Below are 24,312 nucleotides of genomic sequence, written 5' to 3'. Positions count from 1 at the left end.
CCACAATGTTTACAGTACGGATTGTTCAAGGTGAAGTGTTAGGCCAAAAATTATTTTTTTAAATCATGCATCAATTACCTCCCACTTGCCATTTCTGCTCTACTTTGTGGTGATGTATGACATATAAAATAAAATGAAAATTGAGATTGGCAAAATATGAAAAGGTTCAAGGGATATGAATATTTTAGCAAAGCACTCACTGTACAGTCATATTTAATTAATTAGAATAATTTTGAAAAGTTAATTTCAGTAACTCAATTCACTAAGTGAAAATCATATAGATTAATTACACACAGACTAATGTTTTAAAGCCATCATTTCAGTTAATTATGCAGTTGGTAGCACTGTTGCCTTGCAGCAAGAAGGTCCTGGGTTCGACTCCTGGCATGTTCTCCACGTGCATGTGTGGGTTCTCTCCGGGTACTCCAGCATCCTCCATCAGTCCAAAAACATGACTGTCAGGTAAATTGGTTTCTCTAAATTGCCCTTAGGTGTGAATGAGTGTGTGCGTGGTTATTTGTCCTGGATGTCTCTGTGTTGCCCTGTGATGGATTGGCGACCTGTCCAGGGTGTACACCGCCTCTCACCCGTCGACAGCTGGAGATAGGCAACAGCTCCCCCGCGACCCACTATGGAACAAGCGGTAGAAAATGACTGACTGACTTTTAATTATCAGAAAGCATATTATAACTATATAACTGTATATTTAAGAGACATTAAATAACCAAAATACAAAGAAAGCATAATATAAGAGAAAAATAAATAAATGACCACACACGTTTTAAAAAAGCCCAGAAATTAGAAATAGTTTTACATGAGAAATATTATGCAAATTAAAATAACATTTCTGAAACAAATTGAAGAAACACAACCATAAAATTTACTTAAAACTAATAGAGTAACTAAAATAAACAAACTGTAAAATTATTCAATGGTTTTACCAATTAAAATCTCTTCTGTAAATTTGTAAATGATTAAACCTCCTGTATTTCAGTTGATTTTAAATTTAACCCGAAAAAGGTCACTTTACAAAGTATCATTACGTATTTACATAAAAAAATATATATATATTGTTTTACACAGAATTCTCTGCTTGGAGTTTAATATTCTACATTATTTGACCCTTTCAGTTTATTCTCCAAACTCGGATGAGTTAAACGAACGCACCCCGCTCCAACTCCAGCTGATGGGCGGAGCTTCTGAGCAGCAGCGAGATGGGGGAGGAAATTAGGTCAGAAAGCTCATCGGAGGCTGAACACAGCATCAGCTGGACCAGATCTCCACAAATGATCAATGCTACGAAACCAGTAGCAAACTGGTTTCTCTGTATGGCTGATCAGCTGAGCAAAATGCAAATCATTCACAGGGCTGAGACGTGAGCGGCTCGTAGTTCACCGGAGATTTGTTTTTTTTTATTGCATAACAGGCTTTATAGAGTTGACACAGCCAGCGAGGCCCGCTGTTACAGAAAAGACACAAGCAGTATAGACTCATACACACAACAAAAGTCACACATTTTTGTTACAACACACAAGTGATAAAATAACACAGATCTTTCCCAAACATTTTGGAGCCAATGCAGAAAAAAAAAACAAAAAAACAAGGTTTTGCAGGGTTTAAGTAACATTTCCAGTAATTTCTTCACCAAATCATTTTTTCTTCTACAATTGCTTACAATGATCATTTCCTTCAGAGCACCACCAGGAGGCGCTGGACTACAGCTGAGCAGAGAGATCCGTAAAGATTAAAACAGTCACATGTTGAACCATCTGTCCGAGAGGAAAATCCACACATTTATAACACGTTTCCAAACACTTTATACAGCGGAACGGAGATTCAAATGTGATGCAGAGCGGAAGGGGAAAAAGGTTTTTTTTTTTTTTTTAAGAGATGCTGAAATTTATTCAAAAAAAATGTAAATGACATAAACCGGGTAAGCGCCAGAGGAAAGAGTTTTCTCCTGGAGATAACTTTATTCCTATGAGGAACACAAAGAGAGAACATGAGGGTTTAAACATCACTGCCAGTGAATTATAGTAATTGCAACAGACTGATGTTTCACCTGTGCAAACTTTATGAGAAGAAACTGTAGAGATAGGAGAACCCAACGATCCCAATGATGGCACAGCACAAAGTAATCATCATCTTTTTCTGGAGAGTTAAAATACACACAAAGTAAAAAAAAAAAAAAAAAGAAACAGCACAATATAACTGTCCATTTAGGGTGGCTGGTAAGAGGAAATGATGGAGCAAAGGGGAACAGAGGATCAGACAGATTAGGATGTGTGTATTTTCTGTAGTAGGAGCAAGGTGACGGAACTTACCTCCACCTCTGCAGAACGAGTCTTTAAAAACTGTACATTGCAGCACAGCAGTAAACATAAAACACTTTCACACATCTCCACAACACTGTCATCAAAAACTGTTCCCATACAGGTACAGCGCCTTGCAAAAGTATTCACCCCCACAACTTTGCACAATGTCGACTGTCAACACCAAACTTCATTGGAATTTCATGTGATAAACAGTGGTGCACACATGTGGAATGACAGTACAAAGATACATTACTTTCGGTTTTTCTGAATGAATACAAATGCACTTACAGTTTTCAGATTTTTATTTTAAAAAGTTATGTACACTTTCCCCTTTGACTTTACAAATATGCGTTACTTTATCTTGGCCTACTACATGAAATCCCAATGTATTCATGATTACTTTTGCAAGACATACAGTATATTTGGGATTGTGACTCAAAAACAGGACAGAAGCTCAGGCTTAAAAAAAACTCATCTTTAATTCTTCTGAAATATTTGACATAAACAAAATGTGCAGCAGCTTGAATTGTTTTTCTCCCTCATCCTTCTGTGACCTGCAGGACCACAAAAATCATGTTGGACGCTGATTTCAAGTATTTCCTGCATACAGAATCTTGAAAAGAAAATGCTTTGGCTCTTGACAACTGATTGATTATCTTTAAATACACACTAACAACCATCCTACAAATGCTAAAGCCAATACAATGTTTTGTAAACTGTCAGTCTGGAATATTACCTGCGTAGGACAATAATGGCTACCAACTCAAATTCAACTTAGCAGCCAGTTGATCAAGTTCATCTCACTAGAAATAACGTTTTGAATAAACAAGCTCAACCTTTTTACCCAACAAAATTTGTATATATATATATATAAACTGATTGAGGTTCTGGTAAATTATCTGATGACAAAATATCAACCTAATGAACACTAAGAAAACTAGAATTGCCTTGAACATCATTCTAACAGGAAACTGAATGATAAACTGGCAGCTTAGCTGTATGTTTACTGTGGTAACAATTGCTTAATACACCTAAAAAGAGCTGTTAGAATGAGAGACTTTCCTTTTGATTTAGTTGTCCCTTTCTATGTAAAAACCTGTCAAATAGAAAATGTTTTTACTAGTGTTAATTCTAGCCTCTGTCGTCTCTTAGGTAGTATGTTTATAGCATAGTTTCATTTCTACACGTTAACTGGTTTAACAGGATCAAATTCAAGGTACAATTTCAACGTATAACTTTCTAGTCTTTTCTTTCAATGTTGCTGGAATGTGTCATCCTTCATATTTAAAATGAACATTTTCAAGACCTTAAGCTTCTTACAAGATTGAATGTCAACAGTGTACAATTATGACTTCTATTATTTACAATATAATTACATAAATCTTAGCTTAATTTAATAGTTAACAGTGAAAGTGCTGGAACCCCCTGAAAACCAACCATAACCTGGAGCAGTGGACATTCAGTAGCTTTTAAAGTAGTCATATGTGTCGAGGCTCATTGAGGCAAGAAGGAGGGGGGGGGGGGTGGCATGTGCTCCTGCATAGTTAAGACAAACATAAATGTTAAACAATGAAATGTTTGGTGACAGTGGAGTGATGAAACAGTCAGTTATGTTTCCAGTTTCCCTTTTTGGCTTCCACAGAGGTGTAAGCAGGTACTGGGCCCCATTTCAACTCATTTCCTCATCCGAGCATCCGTAGATTGTCTAAAACTGAGGAAGTCAAAAAAGTTCCTCTTTTCACACCAGGTCAGCAGCACTGATCCACATGAAGTAATTTGCACCAGTTTTTAGCAGATGATGAAAAAATGGACGGGCTGCATGAAGTAAACACATGATGGTGATGGTAGCAATACGGCAGGTCCTATTATAGGGTCTGAGTGAGGACAATAATGAGGATGATGACTAAAACCACAGCACAGCATATACCGATGAAGATCATCTTCTACAGAAGGGGAGATACAGAGAGACAAAATGAGAGAAGAGTTAATGACAGAGTGCAGGAGCATTTAAATGCCCCCACTGACCAGACCAACTCACCACTAACACCAAGTCATTTAACAGTGACCAGAAATGTTAACACACACACTAACACTAACACTGACATCAAATGAGTTCCCAAGACAGGAAGAAAACACACTCATTTAGCTCAAAAGAAACCTCTTTTCCTAAGCATGCCTCATCCCCACGCTTGTTTCAGCTCTACTATACATATTTTCTCCAAGGTTACTCACCAGCGGCTCTTCTTTTAGCCAAACAGCTCCTCACTTTTTCAATCCTACTGACAACCCGATAATGAGTGCTAGCAATGCCAGTAAGACCACCACAACCACCACTATAATCACAGTTTTCTGTTGGGAATAGCCAAGTACACACAGTCTGGTCAGGTCCAAATCTCAGTAAGGAAAGCTAAAATAATTAGGCAATGTGCCACATAGCTACTGGAAGTTGTCAGAAAAAAAAAAAAAAACGCTGGACAGTTTTTTTTTTTTTTTGAAACGCCACACAAATGCTGGATCAGCTGAAAGCAAATCATATCTTCAGCAATAAGAGACAAAAGCAATACTCATGTTCAAAAACATCAGCAAGGTTAAAAATGAAGAAGCAGGAGAAAGACAAAAGAGAGAAAACAAGCTGTGTGTGTGTGTGTGTGTGTGTGTGTGTGTTTCAGTAGGTGGAGAGGAGGATAATCTTGGCTCTGGGTATCAGTGGGGAGTGGGTCACAGCAGTGGTTTTATCACAGGGATCCACAGGGCACAGAGTTGGTGACAAATCACAGAGGAGGGTCAGGGGTCATCACAGATTTTGACCGTGGAGATCATCTTCAAGAAATAATATGGTTTCCCAAAAGCATCATGATGTCCCAACAGGTGGCCATTTGCAGTTTCCTACACAAATTCTTTAGTGGAACTTGCTCTCAATTTCTTATTTTATCCCCTTTCTTTGTTTTTTTAGGTTTACTTGTTTGTTCTACATCTTCGTTTCGCTCTGGGAATCACATCAGATTTTACTCGTGTTTGAAAAGTGCTGTTTAAAAGTTGAGTCTGTATACTTTAAAACAATGGTCTCTACTGACTGAGATGAGCTGTTTCAGTAATGAACAAAAACATCCTACATATGCTGATAATTTAGAAAAAAGCTGATTTGAGGATGTTTCAAAAAGTACTTTGAAACTTGCTGCAATATTTAAGAGGTAAAGAACAGGTGAAAACTGTTCTATGTAAAATAAATTATAGCTTAACATCACACAAAAAAATTAAAACTAGAACAAACCATTTCTCCTGTCACGGAGCTCCTGGGTTTAGCTGTACTGCTCATTAACATGGGTATCCTGCTGAAATCAACAGGGTGGCTGCAAATGTTATACCTTTTTATTCAAGGTCCCAGAATTAAAGAAAACAATTACACATTATTAAATTAGATGCTGCTTGATTTCAATATTCAAATAACAAAACTTGGTTTAAGACAGTTTAGGTTTTAAATGTTTACTGATGTTTATTTTTTAATGTGTGCCCTTCTGATTGGTAGGTAAACATGATCAATACGCAAAGCATAATGTCACCGGAAGAAATACATCTTAAACCCTTTAAATATCCTTTGGCTAATAGTAAATGTATTACATAGAGTAGATGTTTGGGTCAGAAACCAGTTGCCCTAATGTTTTGATGCAGATTCTGTAGGCAAAACAAATTATTTCCTTTAATTTTCACTAGAGTTTTTAAATGTTTATGGTTCTTGTTAAAAAGCGGAAATATCTTGGGTACTTTTGGGAAACTAGAGTTGCAGTTCTTGATCACAGCCACTCACACGGCGAGCCTCTTGCTGAAACTTGGCAGCTTTCTTCGTGTCTGCAACAGCTCGCTCCACAAAGCCCACCGACTGGTCCATGTTGCTCTCAATCCTGTCAATCATCCCCCCCTGACCGTGCCAGAGGCAACAACACAGCAGCAGAAGGAAATGAGTAAAACAGCAGAGAGAAAGAAACATGCAGCGAGCGTACACACAATTGCAACAGTTATGTGTGAATGTGTTATGGCAGGGAGGCAAAATAGAAGAGTAATTTGCAGGGCATGCAAAGCGGATCAAAAGTGTGAAACTGTATAAAAGTGCAAGAGCGCCTGAAATAAGAAGAGAAGTAACAGGAAGATGTCACATTTATGTGATAGATTGCAAAACACATTACCTTGCGGGATTTGGTCTGGTACCTTACAGCTTTTTTAGTCTCCTCCTTTGCCTGTATAATGTGGTCCACTGACTGAGATACATTCTGCTCTATGTTGTCTACTATGTCCCCCTGAAAAACAAACATGCATTTTATTATTTCTCAAGCAAACAATATCAATGTCACATGTTCTGGGATTGACACTGTGTTTGGCTAACTGTGTAGCTTCAGTTGTTCGTGGAGACGGATCAAAATGTTCTTGGGTCGTTGTGAAGCATGATTCTAACACGGGCCCAGGTGAAACTGGGAAAGACCGCAGCTGAAATCACTACAAATCAACAGAACTATCTCCTTCTGTAAAGTGAGTGAATTCTGTTGCCACCAATGCAGAGCTTGCTCAAAATTGGCTGCAGGTGGGTGTGCATGGACCTGCAAATGAAGTGAGGCAAAGAGCTTTGAACACTGGTGTTGTGAGAAGAAGAGAAGGAAAGAGACCATTTCGGTCGAAGACAGATTGAATTTCTCCAGGGAGTGCAAGGGGTAAAAAAAAAAAATAGTAGATGCTGTGAATACTTCCTCTTTGCATAATTTGCTAACAAAGTCTTTGAAATTCTCTGAAATTTCCTGAAAATGTCCAAAAGTAAAAACGGAAAAGTAATAGATTCAACAAATTCTGCATGTGTTGGTTATTAGAGAGTTAAAAGTAAATAAAATAAGGAAAAATACATTTTATTATGAATATTACTATAAGAATTATTAAACCCATTTCTTTGACATTATGTTTTTTTTATTTTCAACAAACTAATATAAATAGCTAAAGATTTTGTACAAAATGATCATTAAACAGCAATTTCATAGGTTACTTCCCTGCTCACATTACTGTCAATCTGCACAGAAGAAGACAACACTGAGGTGGACGCATCTAAACGTTGTAGTCGTGCATCTCAAAAGGTCTTTCATTCTCACTGATCTTACGCAATCAACCGTCCGCTGTCGCTACGTGCTTGTTCAGGGGGGGGGGGAGGGTAGGTGACTTGATGCAACTGACCGAATTTCCTTAAATAGATGTCTCTTATTAACAAGCCGCATATTAACCTGCGGAGGACAGCACCGTGGCATTTGAAATTTCACTGAAGTTGAAGTAATCGGATGGAAAGCGTTTAACAGAATCTGAACTTGTCTGAATGACTGGCCTGAATCAGCTAAATATTTCTGTATATAACTTTTGTCTTGTAAAGTGCTTGAAAACGACACCTATTGTATATATGGTCACTATCTGAATAAACTGAGCTGAGCTACATTTTTGTGTCTACCAAAACGTCTAGCCATATCTCTATATACAGCAATAGATCTGGGTTACAAAATGATTCTCTACTGATTAACGTTTAAATTAGCTTGAAGCAGCTTCAATAATGACCAACAGAAGCTTTAAGTGTGATGTTTACTTCACGTAACTTTAGAGAAGAAATAGGTGTGTTTATGTCTTTGATGCATTTCTTTGGGAGCAAAGTTTCTTCAGATTGCAAATCTAGTAAATATGAACAGGGTGAGGAACAGTCCAAACAACACAAACAGAGTGAAAGACAAAGATTCTTACCTCAATCAACCATTTCCCTCAGGAAGCATGAAGGTGTAAGCAGCAAGAAAGAGGTGGTCATACTCTAGTTTTTTTTTATAATTTGGTACAATTGTTAAATGTCTGAACAAACTGTCCAATGAATTTGGTGGCAACAATGATGCTTAGTTTATATCTTACTACATTAGATAGGGTTCCATTAAGGGAATGAGATGAAGATGGCCGTGCAGAACACAGGTTTAAGAAAAGCATGGAGCTGGAAAAAAGAAAACAGACAGATGTAGAGCGACAGTCACAGAACAGCCGAGGAAGAAACATCAGGACAAAACAGCCAGACGAAGCCATGACTGATCACTCGGACATAGCAAAGATGAACTGAAAGAATGGATGAATGAATGGATTTGAATAATAACAAGAAGCGGATGTATGCAGAGGAGTGTACCTGGCTCTCCACCAGCATGGCGATGTCTACAAACATATCATGCAGCTCCTTGATGCTACTTTCCAGACGGACAATGTCTTTATGCCTGGATTCAATCTCACTCAGGGCTTGTTTTGAGATCCCAGAGTCCACAATCTGCAAAGAGGAGCGGGTACTCGTTACCATATAGGCTCAAAACAAACAGTAAATAAAATACAAACATCTGTTAATCATGTGCAAATCCCAGTTTCTTGTCTTAAGTGTCAATACCAAAAATAATGTCCCAAAAATATCTTGGTATGTTAATATGTTGGTTCTTGTGTTTTTTTTTTATGAATCAGGTATCCTAATAAGCTCCTGTTGAACAGGCTGATGAATCTTACTAACGAAGGCAGATAGCCCAAGTTAGGCCCACACTATGATGCCACCTCTGCCATGTTTTAGAATTAAGGAGTAGTTTTCCTCTACACATAATTAATTCAGGCAAGTAATTTCTTAGTAATTGCAAATGTCGGCACAGGGCTGGTGGTGTAGGGAGGCTTTAGCGTCCCTACACCACCATATACGGAGGCTTTAGTCCTCGATGCAGTGGTCACGGGTTGGAGTCCTGGCCCCGGCAACATTTGCTGCATGTCTTCCTCTCTCTCTGCCCCCATTTCCTGTCTAACTACTGTCAAAAATACGTGGAAGAATAAAGGCCCCTAGCGCCGCAAAAAAATTCATAATTGCATATGTAAAAAAAATTAACCAATCCCCAACTAAACCACTGTATTTTTAAAGAGTTGAAATTAAGGAGTGAAGTTACTTTTAGACAACTCTTTCCTGATGTTGGGAGACCACCAAGGTGACCTTTTAATGTCGAGTCTACACAGCACTTTTTTCCCCATGTCCATCCTAACAAACTGATTACACACAACCACAGCAAGAGAGACACTTTTCTATGAATGATTCGTGTTCAAGGTCAGTTAGACTCTGAACATATATAGGTCAGGGGCTGGATAACATGTAACCGTCTCATGGAAATAGAAAATGCAGCTAAAATCAGCACATTGTCATGTCAAATTATTTCTGCCACAGCATTCCTTATCATACAATTTTACCATATAAAGAGTGGAGGCTAAAGTTCAATCAGGTTATTAGTGTGAGCTGTGAAAGCTTTATTCCAGTGAATCCATTTATTAGATATCTATAAGATGTAAGCTCTATTAGTCATAATAATTCAAACTAGAGTTTGTTCTAGACTGCCTTATATCACGGCCGACATCTTTCACATTATCCCCAAACAAACCTGCTCTTCGTCCCACAGTTGAGCGGGGATCTGGTTGCTCTGAACACAACTGCTCCGTTTACCTCAATGATCAACGACTCCTATTCTCCTATTCTGTAGAGCTCAAAATATTGTTTCCTGGACATGTTTAGAACATTAAACCCTTAGTGAACTCCTATGCGCCCACACACCTGCTCAGGGTAGCAGATCAGATGCTTCTAAAAGTCCCTGAAAGGTGTTGCAAAGTTTGGAATGAGAGCCCTTTTGCAGGGGCGGTACCACAGCTATGAAATGCTTTGCCAGTGCAGCTCAGCAGAATTCATTACTGCTTTTAAATCTTGTTTGAAAACCTCACTTCTGCTCCTTAGCTCTAACACACAGTGGCTTTACTTTGCTTACTGTACAGCAATTTGGCCAACCTTGTTGTTTTAAAAGTGTTTTAATAATAAATTGGTATCCCTGTTCTTTTAGTGGAAATACTTCTGAAAAGCTTCATAGTATAATTGCCTAAGTCATATTTGCCAGAATATATAACTTAGGCAACTTTGCTCTGAGGCAAATGATTTGATAAAATGATTAACGTTATCAAAAAATTACTAAACATTTTGTTCTTAATTGTTCCCGGTTTTGCTTAGCAACCCTTTGGACTAAAACAAAAAAGATAAGAGACTCAAACACCTCTGAGCACCATTATAGATGTTTTAAAAATTACAGATTCAAAGTTTCATATGAATTATTGAGAACTTTAGGTGTGTTTTTACAATATTATAAGCATGATAGTCAAAATGAAGGTGGGGTTTGTTCATGTCTTTGCACGTCTGGGTGTCCTCGAGCAAGAAATTCCTCCTCAGTTGTGCTGAAAACAGCCTCCTCTTTATTAACAAGCTGGGACAGAAGCAGGAGTGCAGGGTGTTTCTCATTTTATCAGCGACACATGCAGTCAAAGCTACGTGATTCAGTTCTCCCAGTAACTGTTTCTTTCTTGGAGCCTCCCTACAGCTGTTCCATCTGTTCTCTGAGAAGTAAAGCTCTAAAACATGCCTGCTTTTCATTAATCTTTATATTTTGGTTATTAAATATGTAAAAACAACATCCAGCTTGGCAGCGAGTGGCACCACCCAGATGCCAATCATTTATATCCACTAATACTACTGGATATAAATGTGAAAAATATCAGGAGCAGTTGAAATATTTATCATTTTGTCAAGAAGTCATCTTAAATATATTTACTCTCCTTCCTTTTGTTAAATAGATGGGATGAAGCAGAGCTTCTATTAAAACGTTTCAAATATATTTCTAGCAGAAAATACATAGAAGAAGATTTCTAGAAAAAGGACAAAAGTTCCTTTATCCAAATATGAGAAATTTAAAATGTGTTTTTAGGATAAAACAGGCTTTTAATTTAAAAAACAAAACATGGATGCTCATTCTCACACACACACACACACACACACACACACACACTTACCCCGGCAGTGAAAACAGCAGCATTTCCACTTTCCAACATCTCCTCCAGCTCTTCATCGGTTGTAGCTTTTCCAGCTGGACGAGACAAAGTGAAACACACAGATCATCAGGGGATCGTTGTCTATTTTATTTTTGTTAATGTAGGAGTAACTTACTTATCTCCAGCTGTCTCTGAATACGTCCTTTACTCCTTTCCCTGAAGTCCACCTGAGCCTCATTATACTTTGTCATGACCTCCACAAACTTCCTGGACAGCACAGCATGCTGGGAGAGCAGAGCAGATGTCAATAAATATCACCAATCTTTCTGGAGATCCTGAAAACATCTGTGCAATCTTTATTTTTGTTTTTTTACATTTATGTCCCGAAATATTTCAGGAAACTAAATCCTATCAACCTACTTGATTTCAACAAATAAACTCTTAAATAAACCTAATGAAAAGCTATATAAAAAACAATTTGAAGAAAGACATTTTCCATCAAACCAAATAGCTTCATCCAAAGACCACCTGAATGTAACTTACCTGTGATTTACGTATCCGTATATCAGCTGACACCCTCTCCTGCTGTTCTGACTCCAGATTTCTCTCAATTGCTGGAAAACAGTCCAACTTTCAAATTTACAATTTATCTTAAACACGTCACACAAGATTTTGGCTAAAATTCAGTGAAGTTTTGAGTCATTGTGTCACAGCCGGACTTACTCTTGAGTTTGTTTCTTGCATTGTTGGCCATCTTCTTTATGTCAAGGGTGATTGCTTCCAAGTCATCCTGTGTTTCTGAAGGGTAAGAGCATACAGGGAGGGACCATTTAGTCTTAACCAGGGATATTTAGGTAGAAAAGAAGCTTTTTAATGTTAATGTATGCAAAGAAAATGAAGATAAATGATGGGTTTTTTCATATTCCGCATCTTAGCATGCGTTTTTCTGCTCAGATTGTAACAGAGCTTAATTTAGAACAAAAAGAAAGATCAAAAACAACAAACCAGGAAAAAACCCAACAATAAGCTGATCCCTGTGGACCATATTGAGCTGAGCACAGAAAAAAAACGGACAAACAGTTACTCACTCTGATCTGAGGTGGGAGCAGACAAGATGACTGAGTAAAGCTTTTTGACTTCAGCCACGTTCTGGTCAATTTTATCAATACTGTTCCTGATCTCCTCAATCTGGAAACAGACAGGTCGCAATCAACAACACTCCTTAAGTTTCATCCTTTAAAAAAAACTAATGGACGGTGCAAGAGAGGCTAGGTCTCTGCACGTTAACAATCGTGAACATAAAAACTGACCTGAGAGAAGAACTCGTCCATGAAGGCTGCGTTGTCCATAGAAATCTCCACCTCGTCGTCATCTTGATCACAAGTCTAACACAAACACAATAAGGTCATTAACTGCAGAGAATGTGGGAAAGACATTAACAACGAAGAAACAAAAGCTGTAGGTAATTTGTGAGCCTTTAAGCCTAAAGAAAACAACTAATTATAGATATAATATATATAGAAATTTTACCAGCTTTCATATATATTTTAATGACAATCTGCAATTGGAACCTATTTTCATGATTTATTTTGCTATTGATTGAATAACTTTCATTTATGTCTGCCAATATTAAACCACAGTAAATAATTATGGCTTTTCAGATTAGAATACAGTATTGTTTAAATAATTTACCACCCTCAACAAAACATAAGTAGACTCTAGTTATTTTGTCCACGTAAGGATTACCGACATAAAAATCCCAAAGGAAAAAAATAAATAAATTATTAACCTGTGGTATAATTCAAATAGGACAAAAAGTTAAACATTCAATAAAATAAATATATTTATACAAATTTTATTCTCGGAATACTTTACATAATCAAATAATTAAATGTGAAATCCAATATATATGAATATATTCTTCGGTTTCCAATGAAATAAACAATAATTGTTTCTTTTGACCAGAGATTTTCAATTCTGGTTCAACCAAGCGGACTTTGAAAAGCTGACAACTAAACATGCTTCTCTCTCTCCATGTAAACATGAAGAGGAGAGAGCTTTACAGAACTTAGTACAATTAAAATCCATTGAAATGCAGTATTACCAGCTCCATCAGCTGGTGAAGTAATGCCACTCGGCTATTCAGACTTTAAATTAGTCTTTCATAGGTTCACACTGACACAGAGTACGCTGTACATTATCAATATATATCGTTTATGAAATGAGACCACTAAATGCACCACTAAACTCTTTCTACAATCAGCTGACATTAACATTATACTTCATATTTGTTTATATAGTACCATTAAGTTGTGAAAATGTCCGTGTTGAAGGGTAGAAGATTGTAAAAATAAAGATCTTCTGTTGAGCTGTCGGTGTTAACAGGACTACAGTATCTAAAGTAGCTAAACCTCATTCATCTATGCCAAACTAGACGAAGAGGCCAACGTTGGCCGCTACTGATGTCCAGTCACACATACCAATTTCTGACTCATTTCAAAAGGCAACAACGCATACAAAATCCATTTTGTAAACTTTGTTTTAATTCAACTGTTAAAATGTAACAAAGGCTAAAAAAAAAAAGAAAAGCGCTTATTGGAGGAAGCGGCGTTCCAGTCCAGAGAAAATGTAAGAAGGACAACATTATATCTACTTAGGGCAACAGAGTATGCGCCTCTAACCTTTAATAGATTTTTACTAAATACAAAAAGAACATGAGCACGCTGTTTGTGATGCATTTAGAAGCTGAAACGGGGAGGGGGGGTGACCTACTGATCACAGGTCAGAATTCATTGAGGAAAAATGGCTCCATTTCGATGACTGATTGCTGAATCAATTTAAAAGTCCGTTTTTTTTCTATAAAATTCAGGTTGTTTCTTAAATCAACACTACTGTTTGTCACAGAGGTTCTACGGATCAGTTCGTGTCTTTGACCATTTGTACTCCCATTTCACACCTGTAAACAAACCATTTTGTAACCATGTAATTAAACTATGACTAGTCAATTTGTTTTTCCTTCTAGTAAAGCATTTTCTAAAAAATATGGAAATAAACAATAATAAAAAATATCAAATTAAATTCAGTTGTATTTCCTTATCTGAAATCTTGGTCGTGTACTCTATTCCTTTTTATTTTGGTTTTGAGCCGCGTTTCACCACCTGAGTCATAAAATATGACCCTTGATCACAGCTAGAGAACAACTGAGCAAGTTCCTGCTGTTAGATATGATTTATTTTAATCATGAAACCATTCCGTTGTCAAAGCTGACACAAAACATCCCCCAGGTGGGTTCGAACTGACATATGGTCTGTGACGCAGCTGAGGGCAACATTAATTACCCGAAAAAGTAGGGTAAAGAAAGATATGAAATAACACGGGTAAAAGGATCAGTAATCAATGAGAATGAGCTCCATAAACAAACTTATAAACAATATTTTTTTGCCATAAAGACTTCCTTTAGGCTATAAAAAAAAGTCCAGCAATGTACAGCTGGGAAAGTATTTGTTAAAGTAGCAGAAGGAGCATAAAAGCCATTCAGTCCATGTGGTTTAAATTGAGGAGAAAAATACCAGAAGATCCAGATATTGTAAATCAATGAAGGAAGAAGACATGCAATGTATGATTATTTAAACATGTTTGGTCAAGGTTCCCTGAACAGCTGTTTAGAAGTCAAATGAAACCCCAAATGTGGCAATTACTATTTGAATCAGATATTTACATATAAAAAGAAAAATAACCCTCAAAACACGGTCTGCCAATAAATTAGACCAAACCTTCCTGTTTTAGGTCAGTTAGGATTAGTTAAATAACAACAACATCTTAAATGCCAAAATATGTTTTGATGATTTTCATACATCCCAGATGCCTGAATTGCCACAGTTATTTGGCCAAACAATGATGTTAGCATGGAAATGTCCAGCTATCACACCATTCAGGAAGGAGATGGGCTCCCAGAGGTTAACATGTTTCGGTGTGAAATTTACATATCATCCCAAGAACAAAAGTAAAAGCTCTGATGATGCTGGCTCAAACTGCTGAGTGTCATTATACACAGTAAAATAAGTCCTGTACAATTCAGCAAGGAAGGAGTCATTACTCCAAAGGAATCACAAAAAAAGATAGATAACAATTTGCAAAGACAAAGACCTTCAAGTCTGGAGGCACATTTTGATCAAAATAAAAACTTTGAAGAAAAAAGAAGGAAGCTTACAAGCCTGAGAACACCACTACAACTGCAAAGTACAGGGAAGGCAGCATCATGCTGTGGGAGATTTTCTGGAGGTATAGATGGCATCATGAGGAAACAGCAATATGTGGAAATACTGAAGATATTGGCAAGATGTTAGGAAGTTACAGCTATGGCAGAAATAGCTCTTCCAAATGGACCACCAGATCACTTACAAAGTGGCTTAAAGACAACAAAGTAAAATCTTTGGAGCGGCCATCACAAACCTATGAGCAGAGCTGAAAACACTGTGTGTGAGCAACACAGCCTACAAACCAGCTTCAGTCACACCAGCTCTGTCAGGAGGAACGGGCCAAAGTTGCGGTGAACTGTGAGAAGCTTGTGGAATGGTACCCAAAATGGTGTAGGCCCAAGCAGATACAAAAGGAGATGTTTGCAAACTTCTGCCTTTAAAGAAAGTAATAAAATAGTCTATGACAAAACTCCTTCTTAGATTTACCAATCAGAAATAAATTTGAAAATACTAACTAATTCATAGCTGGAGAAGCTTAGTCAGATTTAATGTGGGACAGGATGGTAAAAAGGTTATTTATTAACATAAATATTCAGGTTTAATATACGTGGCATCGCCTGTATGTTTAAAGGAAAACAACACATGTCTAAAAGGGACTTTTGTTTGATGTGAACAGTTTTGTGGAGAATCTAAAAACAAAACAGGAGGTTTTATACCATCATCTCCCAGCTGAAGACCACAGTATCCTGATGAAACTTCTTCCTGCTTGGTCAGCATGAAACATCAAGCAGGAATATGGGTCTTAGTCTAACCAGACCACACCCAATATATTTATTAGACAGCTTTCCTCCGCTGAAGTCTATAAATAACAAATAACGTCACAAGGAAAAGTTGGCAAACACAGTGGAGTTGCAGCCGGAGGTTTACATGACTGCAGGAACTTAGCCTGTTTTCAGCCACCGTTAAAAACCAAAACTGAAGAGTAAAACCCTGTCAGGTTTGGGTTTTGACAGCGACAAGAAAAACCAACAACCATACAGGTTAATTTGTTTTTAAATCACATATGTTTTATTACACCCATGTGATGCAGCTGGTTGGGGATCTGAAGGCGAGTCAGGTGGCGTGGTTAGTAATGTTTCACCAAGACCGCACTCCTCAGGTGTGACAGTCAGGTGTGCGGCTGGGTCAAAGTGAAACTGGGCGTCACAGCTGTTGGTTTTCCCTGCTGTCGTATCAATCAACTGCATCATGAGCTAAATAAATACTGAGAACACAAAAAGTCCACTATAATTAAACTGTAAAATGTTTATCCTTTAACTTAAAGGACAATTGTTTTAGTTATTTATAGAACCTTGCAAAATTAACAATGCCCTTTGAACTGTTTATCATTTTTCCAACCATAAAATGTATTCCAAAAGATTACCCAACACAAAGAGAGTAACTGAAGTAGAAGGGAGAATGAGACACGATTTCCCAAATTTTCTATAAAACTCTCAAATCTGAAGAGCTGGCATGCATTTGTATTCATGCCTCTTCGCTTCGCCACGTATTTTCAGAAGTCACCTAATTAATAAATCAAGTCCACCTGTGTGTGGTTGAACTCAGCATAAGAACAGCCCCAGAGGTTTGTTTTGCCCCTCATCCACTAGTACCTAATCTAGTCGGGTCGGGTCAGATCAATGCTAATGCTAGCTTGCTATAATGCTGCTCATATACACAACAGACCCAGCGTAAAACGATTAATCAGTTGAAAATATTAGTTACTGAAAGATGCTGTGACTGGTGAAGTTGCCCCCTAACCAATCAGTGACCGACAGTCTTGTCACGTTGCGTTTTCAATACGACTCGGAACAACTGCACCACAAACAAGCAGCCAAGTACTAAAAATAGTAATGTTACAAGGAACCTATGGTAGAAGCTGAAAAAGCAGGTCGAACCAAAGCTAACCCCTCTAGAGAACAAACAGCATATTGAAGATCAGGAACACAGCAGGTTTAAAGCAGGATTAGGCTATAAAACAATATCTGAAGTCTACAACATCACATGGAGGAGCTCATGTTTAATGAAGCACCTGAAGACCAACCAACCTACAAAGATACGGCCATCCACCTGACAGCCAGACAAAAAGAGCATTAATCACACCAGCAGCCAAGAGTCCCATGGTAACTCTGGAGGAGCTGCAGAAATCCACAGCTCAGGTGTGAAAATCTGTCAACAGGACAACTAAAAGTTATGTACTCCACAAATCTGAACTGTACAAAATACTGGCAAAAAACCCAGAAGAAGCCCCATGTGACTGAGCTGAATATAAATGCATGCCACACTTTTCACATTTTTATCTGTTAAAACATTTGAATACTATGTACCATTTTTCTTTCACTTTACAATTATGCACCATTTTGTGCTGGTCTATTAAATAAAATACCAACAAATTAAAACAAATTCAAAATAGAGTATAAATACCTTTTTAAGGCACTGCATTTAGGTGAGATACAAAGATAAGCTCAGAACAGAGGCTGTGATGTTTTACTTAAAGAGAAAAAACATTTAAATATCATTAAAATCTTTGCGCTTACATCTTCCCCTGATTATTTTCCTTTCACCTGTTCAAAACCCTTCTTTCTTTTTCCCTAGCATTTTCATCCGAATTTTGTCTTTAACCTACGTACACCTTCAAAATTTGAATTGCAAATGTTTTCCAGGACTATTTGGTTCAGCCTAACAACAGTTGTGAAGAGAGTTCCCTGGACATGTACCGACATACTGCTCACTTCTGACTCGGTCACGTGATTTTTCCATCAAAAGTGGCGCTTGGCCTCGCACATTATAACCTCCCTCACGCACTGTGCTTCTGCAGCGGTGAGATAACAACAAGCACCCACTTCCTTCCACAGGCTCATTCAGCAGGAACAAAAGGAAAAGGGGGTTGATCTATGCAACAGGCCCGAGAGCAGAAGAGCCTTTCTACGCAGGATCACCTAAAAAACTGACAGGAACAATCAGAGGAAGAGGACTCATCCAGGTCATGAGGGCTTTGGAAACAGTCACAGGCTCACATAATAAATGAGCTAATGCAGTCAGAATAGGACACTGAAAAACACTTGGAATAAACACTTACTCATAAAAAACTAAGATCACAGCTTCAGATCTGATCATGTAACTTCAAATGACTGTTCTGAAAAAAATGTTTAAAACAATGTGTGGGTCAACATTGAAGAAAAGCCACTGACTGCAGACCTGTGAGCTGAAATGCAGATACCGTGAGTCACGCTGCAGCAACTTAGATTGTAATCTAAACCAAGAAACAATAATCTCCCAGTGAACATTTCATAATCATGTGACTCAAGCGGACATAAAGATTTAAAAAAAAAAGGGCACAAAATGCACTGCTCCAAAGGATGCATGGTCTACTGGGAACGCTGCTTTGTTCCTTTAATGCAAAACCTCATTACACTTATTCAGCATACAGAACGCCCATATGTCAGCTTGCATAATTCCCTGTTAACAACAAGGCGATGCCTGAGAGGAGCTTTTACATTTAAACAAACACTGTGATCCCCTGCCTCAGAAATCAGTGGGCGTAAAGGTGAAGCTCACTTCAAGCTCCGTGATTCACATTCATCTTCTGGATTGTTGTGGTACCTGCCCATCCAGGCAGTTTCAGAGTACAGTCAAAGTAAAAGAGCTTTATTAAGGAGCTAATTAAATTTTAAGGGGCTAATTACTTTTTTTTTTTTTAAAAGGAATACAACAAATAAAAGGGGGAACTGCTCTGCAGATTGAAACAGGAAGTAGTTTTAAATCCAACAGGATAGGAAGAAATAATATCATTCACATTTATTTCTGTATTCATTTAAAAGAAAAATGTATTAAATGTGCATCTTGGTACTAATTAATGCATTTAGACTATTAAATGGTGGACATTCTTTGCTTTGATGCATTTGATAAATAAGTTACCGTATATTTTTAAGTTACCGTATATTTTTTAGTGTTTGAGCAGCCAATCAGAGCAGAACAAGAGAAAATTGATGGATTCTGATGTCTAATCAGCTGATAAGTCTGTCTATAGATCCGAAGGCCCCCAAAAGGACCAAAAGGCCAGCAATGTAACTTTGTTCTGAACTACTGCTTTATATAGTTTTTTTTACTAGGGCTGCAAAATCAAATTACAATCACCATCACAATATTTATGTGTGGACTGTTTGGATTAGGACGGATATTTTATATCAGGTTCCACGCACGCAAATTCTGCAGGCCAATAATGTTTTTGATCTGTCTTCCAGCCTTTCACTGCCCTTAATGCACCCACTAAATGTGCATTTTTAAGTGATTGAAATGCTAAAGCTCACAGAGAGTAGTAGGGACATTATGATGAAGGCAGGCCGGTGTCACGACTACAAATGTCCCCCCCACCATGATAATACAGCTGACAGTTACAGATCAATGGAAATGAGAGTTCCTCAACAAATGTGATCAAACGTTTTCTGATCTATGGAGAGACCAACTCATCTTGTACACATTTTAATGCACTTTGATAGTGCAGTAAGCCAAAACCTGTCCTCCGTTTAAGAAAATGCAGTCATGATTGAGAATGGTGCCTTTAAAAGTCTGCAATTCTACAAAAACAATGAAAAGGGACAAGCAGAACAGAAGTCTAGCAGTGAAACTTTTACATTAAATTCAAGACTGAAGTTCCTCTTTATGTCTCGTCTCACTGATGACTCATAATGTTTTGCCATTTTCTGTATTTTATATCTCTGACGTGGAAATAACGCCACACTCCAGTTCCAAGCCAGAAAACCAGTGGAACTTGCATTCGTTGGGATCAGTGACCAGCCCAACTACTCCTTCCAATGTGAAGGCAATAACCCTTCATTTTTTGACAAGGGGGTGGTGGCCTGACAAAACCAGACATCACAATTAAAAAAACTAAAACAAATCAAAATCCTCTTTGTGAAATATCTCCTTAAAAGTAAAACACATGGGAAAGTTTTTAGGCCAAAGAATATTTTTACTGGAGTTTTATCCATTTGTGCATTTTTGGAATTACAATTATTTAATCAATTCATGAATTGATTAAATACTATAATTCTAAATCACTGAATCAAATGTTTGTGTGTTGTTAATCAACTGGTTTGATAATGAGCTAATGGGGTTTATTTTTAGAGCAGCGCTGCTGTTTTTCTGGGCTCTGATTTAATGCACTGACGGATATATGGCCAAAATGGCTGCAATAAACGTTTAAATGCTTTTTTTACTCACCACATTTACCATCATTTCAATAAAGACCACAAAATACAGTGGATAAAAATGTCCTATTTAATATTGCTTTCGTTCCTACTTTTGGAGGCATTCCAGTTTTTTGTTGTTGTTTTTTTTACTTGAAGTTTTTGAGTATGAACACCTTCAGGTTAGTCAGGTGAAAAAGTAAAAATATGCAGGCTGGTCTTAATGGCAGAATTATCTTAAATCACATCACGGACTTCGAAAGGTTTTTCCATTGTCACGTCACAACCTTTTACATACAGCTCACTGAGGTCATGTGGTAAAACAAACCCCTTTATTGACCTTACTTTTAGGAAACCAGGAGGTGATCAACAATGACCGATACATATAACAAGGATTTGTGGTAATGCAAATCTGCAATCTGATGAGGGAATTTAAGAACATCATAGTGGAAGAAATGCGAGTGCTGGTACAATTCATCCATTCATTAGGATTCAAGAGGGCAACCAAAACCAGTAGCCCGTTGAATTAGAGTTGAATTACTGTGCACACAGAACTGAAGAAACATTTGGCTTTGCCAGAGGCCATAAACAGAAAAAAACTCAATGACAAAAAGATGCTTCAGTTTTTACATCCGCCTTTTGTCTTGCACACAAAAAGGAAACATCCAGCTGAACTACTTGAGTTTAAAACTGCACAAGAAGGCGAGATCAGTCCAATCCAGCAGCATGAAAGCCCTCATAACTCGAACCAATTTATGTTTCCGAGTTTCTTTCTTTCCGAAACGTCTCCAGGTTTCCTGAAGGTCAGGTGGTTGTTGGCAGCAGCTTGGGTAAACATTGAAATGAACATAAGGCTGCAGAATGACACATATATAGTCTAGATTACAGCCAGCAAGTTAAACATTAGAAAGGAAACTCAAGGAGGAAAATCTGTGAAGGGTTGGGTGTGGGTGAGGGGAAAAGATAAAGAGAAGAGTAAAGGAAAAAATAGCAAAAATGGGAATAATGTTGAGTTTCAGAGGGTTGAATAGTTTCACATTTTCTGTTAACTTCCCTACATGTGAACAGCCTATTATCTATACTTCCTTTCACTGACATGAGGACAGCTGTGTGACAGGGGAAAGCAGCTCAGGAGTTTTGAACACAGCAAATATTTAGCCAAATGTTTTAAGACGCCATGGCAACACACCTCATATTGGGTTACAACAACAGGATCAAGGCTTCAGCTCTAGGAGCACCAGGAGAGCAGAGCACACCAAACATTTTCTACATCTGGTTTTCCTTCTGACTTGACACAGAATAACTTCTTCTCTTCTCAATGCAGATAAGAGAAACACTTTTATACCATCTTGTAAAAGTATCTAAAGCTTAAAAGACATCTAACCCCACGACTGTGTTTTCAAAAGGTGAATTTTTTGACCATAGGAGCAGTTTTATTGATGCTACATTGTATAATAGCAGGCGACTCTGCGTGGGCTGGTAGGGGACTTTCGGAGGATTATAAACATGAGGAAAAATACCAGAGTTTCACAGTTTTTAAAGAAAATCTTAAAAACTGAAATATACATGATCTCACGGCTTTTATTTCAGGGATTTGCTCAGGGAAAAGCAACTATTACCCCTACTGTTACCAAAAGTCTAACCCGGATAATTGCAGTTATAATAACGATACAGATAAAAAAATTTTATTGTTATCTTGATTTAAAAACAATAATAAAGAATGCTTGCTAAATTACTGCACAGAGTATGCATTTCTGTAGTTCTGCTATTTATCACAACTACAACATGCTGGTGTAGGCTGGTCAGTAGGTTGGGGCTTTTGCTGCTGCAGTAAGCCTGAAGTTGTTTTTTTAAAACACATATGCAGCTTGTAGTTCCCTAAATGTGCATTTAAAACAATGTTAACCAAATAAGAGAGATGTGGTGTACCTTTAGTTTGCACACCAAACCGGTGTGTCTTTTTGTGTTCAAGAATATTCCCAAACAGTCGAGTTTGTCAATCTTGTAAGGCATGAAAAGAAAAAAAAAAACAACAAAAAAAAAACAATAGGAAGCTTCTTTCAGCCAGCTGACTGTCGAGGTGCAGCAACAGGTGGAAGAGGGGTAGCACACTGGCTTACTCCATTCTCCAAATAGTATGGGAAAACTGGCTCCAAAGCAAAACAAAAAAAATCCAGTTCTTACAATATTTATTTAAAAACTTTTCTTGATTAATTTTCACAACATATGTCAATATTTCCAATAATTTGATGTGACATCTCTAAATATAAAAAACTCTGATTCCTACCACTAAAAGATAAAATGTATAATCATGCAACTCACGAGTCATTTTACTGTATTGATCTGATTTCTATAATTGATATTGATTTTCTTTCTTCTCATTCATTAACAAGGTATCAAAACCAACAACACCCAACATTTCTGTTCTATAAACGCCTCAACCAACTTTAGTGTATTTTTTTTGAGTAATTCCGATAAAGGTTGGGGCCATATGCTTTGAAGCATAAGTAGGGAGAGATCCAAAACTCTGAGACAAAAAAAGAAAAATCTGAATTGGTAGCGAAAATATATATCAGTATCGGCTAAGAAGAGCCAAATCAGTCCATTATCAAATACCAACAAACCCATACACTTACTTTTAAGTTTCAGCATTAAGGTAAGAAGAAATTGAAGCATTACTAGAACTCACCAACCTAATTAAAGTGACTTAAATTTGAAGTTAATTATATGAAATATTCAGAAACTGTACATCTCAACAGAGAGCCAAAAACACTTTAAAACATGTATCCTTCATTAGTAAATCTCCTTTACCCAACATCAACATATTAAACCCACATTTAAGCTGCTGGTTTGTTACCATCAGTTATGTCATCACATATACAAATACTTTAAGTAAAAATATAAACCCTGTGTTAATTCCAATGTCTTCGTACGAATTAAACATTTTTTGCTATATATTTTTAAAAAAAGGTCATTTTTAAGTGCAGAAACAATAGAAGAGATGGACAAAAACATTTCCTGGACATTACTCACCGCTTTCAGCTGTTCCAATCGGTCCTTCATTATTAGTTGTGTGATACAAAAGTCCGAACAAGCAAACAAAAAGAGCCAATATTGCACCAAATGGAATGGAAAACTACTCCCAGCGCCTGTGTTCCCCAGCCAGCTGCTGAGCTAGCTGTGTAACAGAAACCCAACCGCCGCTGAAAAGCAAATTAAAACTCCCCTTAAATCCTGGCAGGGGGTTTCTTGGGAGTGCAGTTTTTTCTGAAAACTGGAGTCTTCCCGTCGCTTTTCCATACAATATGGCTGCTGGGTTTAAAGGCAGTGGTTTTTCTTGCTAAATCTCTTCTTCCAGGGGATTAAAACAACAGTTGTGTGGAGTCATATAATCTGCCTCTGCGCTGCCCAGCACTAATCATTCTAAAACGCACTTTTCTAGCTCACGCATGCGCAGCCACGTCCCTGTTCACTTGGATGAAGCCACGCCCTGAGCCACCTGCACTGCTGATGCATTTAGGTGCTGTGGGAATAATGTCGTTAAATAACTTTTTTTGGGGAAACAGGAGGTTTTTGTTCCTACTTGTGAATATGAAAAAGGAAGTAGATTAAAATTATGATATATTTAAATAATACTACAGCATTTTAAAATTTCTCTCATTAATTTTATTCTCAATTTTATGTCTGAATCTTACTAAT

The 24,312-nt window shown here is 37.5% G+C and overlaps 1 protein-coding gene across 6 annotated transcripts; it reads right to left on the bottom strand.

The window, feature by feature from the left end:
• Window positions 1-1,390: 1,390 nt before the first annotated feature.
• On the bottom strand, window positions 1,391-24,084 carry stx3a (syntaxin 3A). 6 transcript variants are annotated; one of them, XM_047353757.1, is made up of 12 exons: window positions 23,647-24,079; window positions 12,497-12,571; window positions 12,275-12,374; window positions 11,910-11,984; window positions 11,730-11,800; window positions 11,362-11,470; window positions 11,208-11,281; window positions 8,494-8,628; window positions 6,497-6,607; window positions 6,121-6,231; window positions 2,063-2,151; window positions 1,391-1,978 (listed from the first exon to the last, which is right to left on the bottom strand). In XM_047353757.1, exons 1-11 carry the CDS (start codon window positions 23,674-23,676, stop codon window positions 2,074-2,076), a joined length of 969 nt encoding a protein of 322 aa, XP_047209713.1. In that variant the 5' UTR covers window positions 23,677-24,079; the 3' UTR covers window positions 1,391-1,978; window positions 2,063-2,073. The 6 variants fall into 6 exon arrangements, 5 of the variants coding, with proteins under 5 accessions (XP_047209713.1, XP_047209718.1, XP_047209714.1 ...); XM_047353762.1 differs by lacking the exon at window positions 6,497-6,607 and having other exon boundaries at window positions 23,647-24,084; XM_047353758.1 differs by lacking the exons at window positions 1,391-1,978; window positions 2,063-2,151 and adding an exon at window positions 2,600-4,258 and having other exon boundaries at window positions 23,647-24,078.
• Between the last annotated feature and the right edge of the window lie 228 nt (window positions 24,085-24,312).

Source organism: Girardinichthys multiradiatus, chromosome 23, assembly GCF_021462225.1.
Source record: "Girardinichthys multiradiatus isolate DD_20200921_A chromosome 23, DD_fGirMul_XY1, whole genome shotgun sequence".
Classification (NCBI taxonomy): Eukaryota; Metazoa; Chordata; class Actinopteri; order Cyprinodontiformes; family Goodeidae; genus Girardinichthys; species Girardinichthys multiradiatus.
Note: the sequence above shows the minus strand (reverse complement) of the source record. Positions and strands in the feature narration are given on the sequence as shown.

Bases quoted from the DNA above. Each gene is read 5' to 3' on its own strand.
- stx3a (XM_047353757.1), bottom strand. From the start codon at position 23,676: ATGAAGGACCGATTGGAACAGCTGAAAGCG. The intron at 12,572-23,646 runs GTGAGTAATGTC...TGTTTGTGTTAG, and splicing joins GATTGGAACAGCTGAAAGCG to ACTTGTGATCAAGATGACGA. The intron at 6,232-6,496 runs GTAATGTGTTTT...TGGCACGGTCAG, and splicing joins ACCAGACCAAATCCCGCAAG to GGGGGGATGATTGACAGGAT.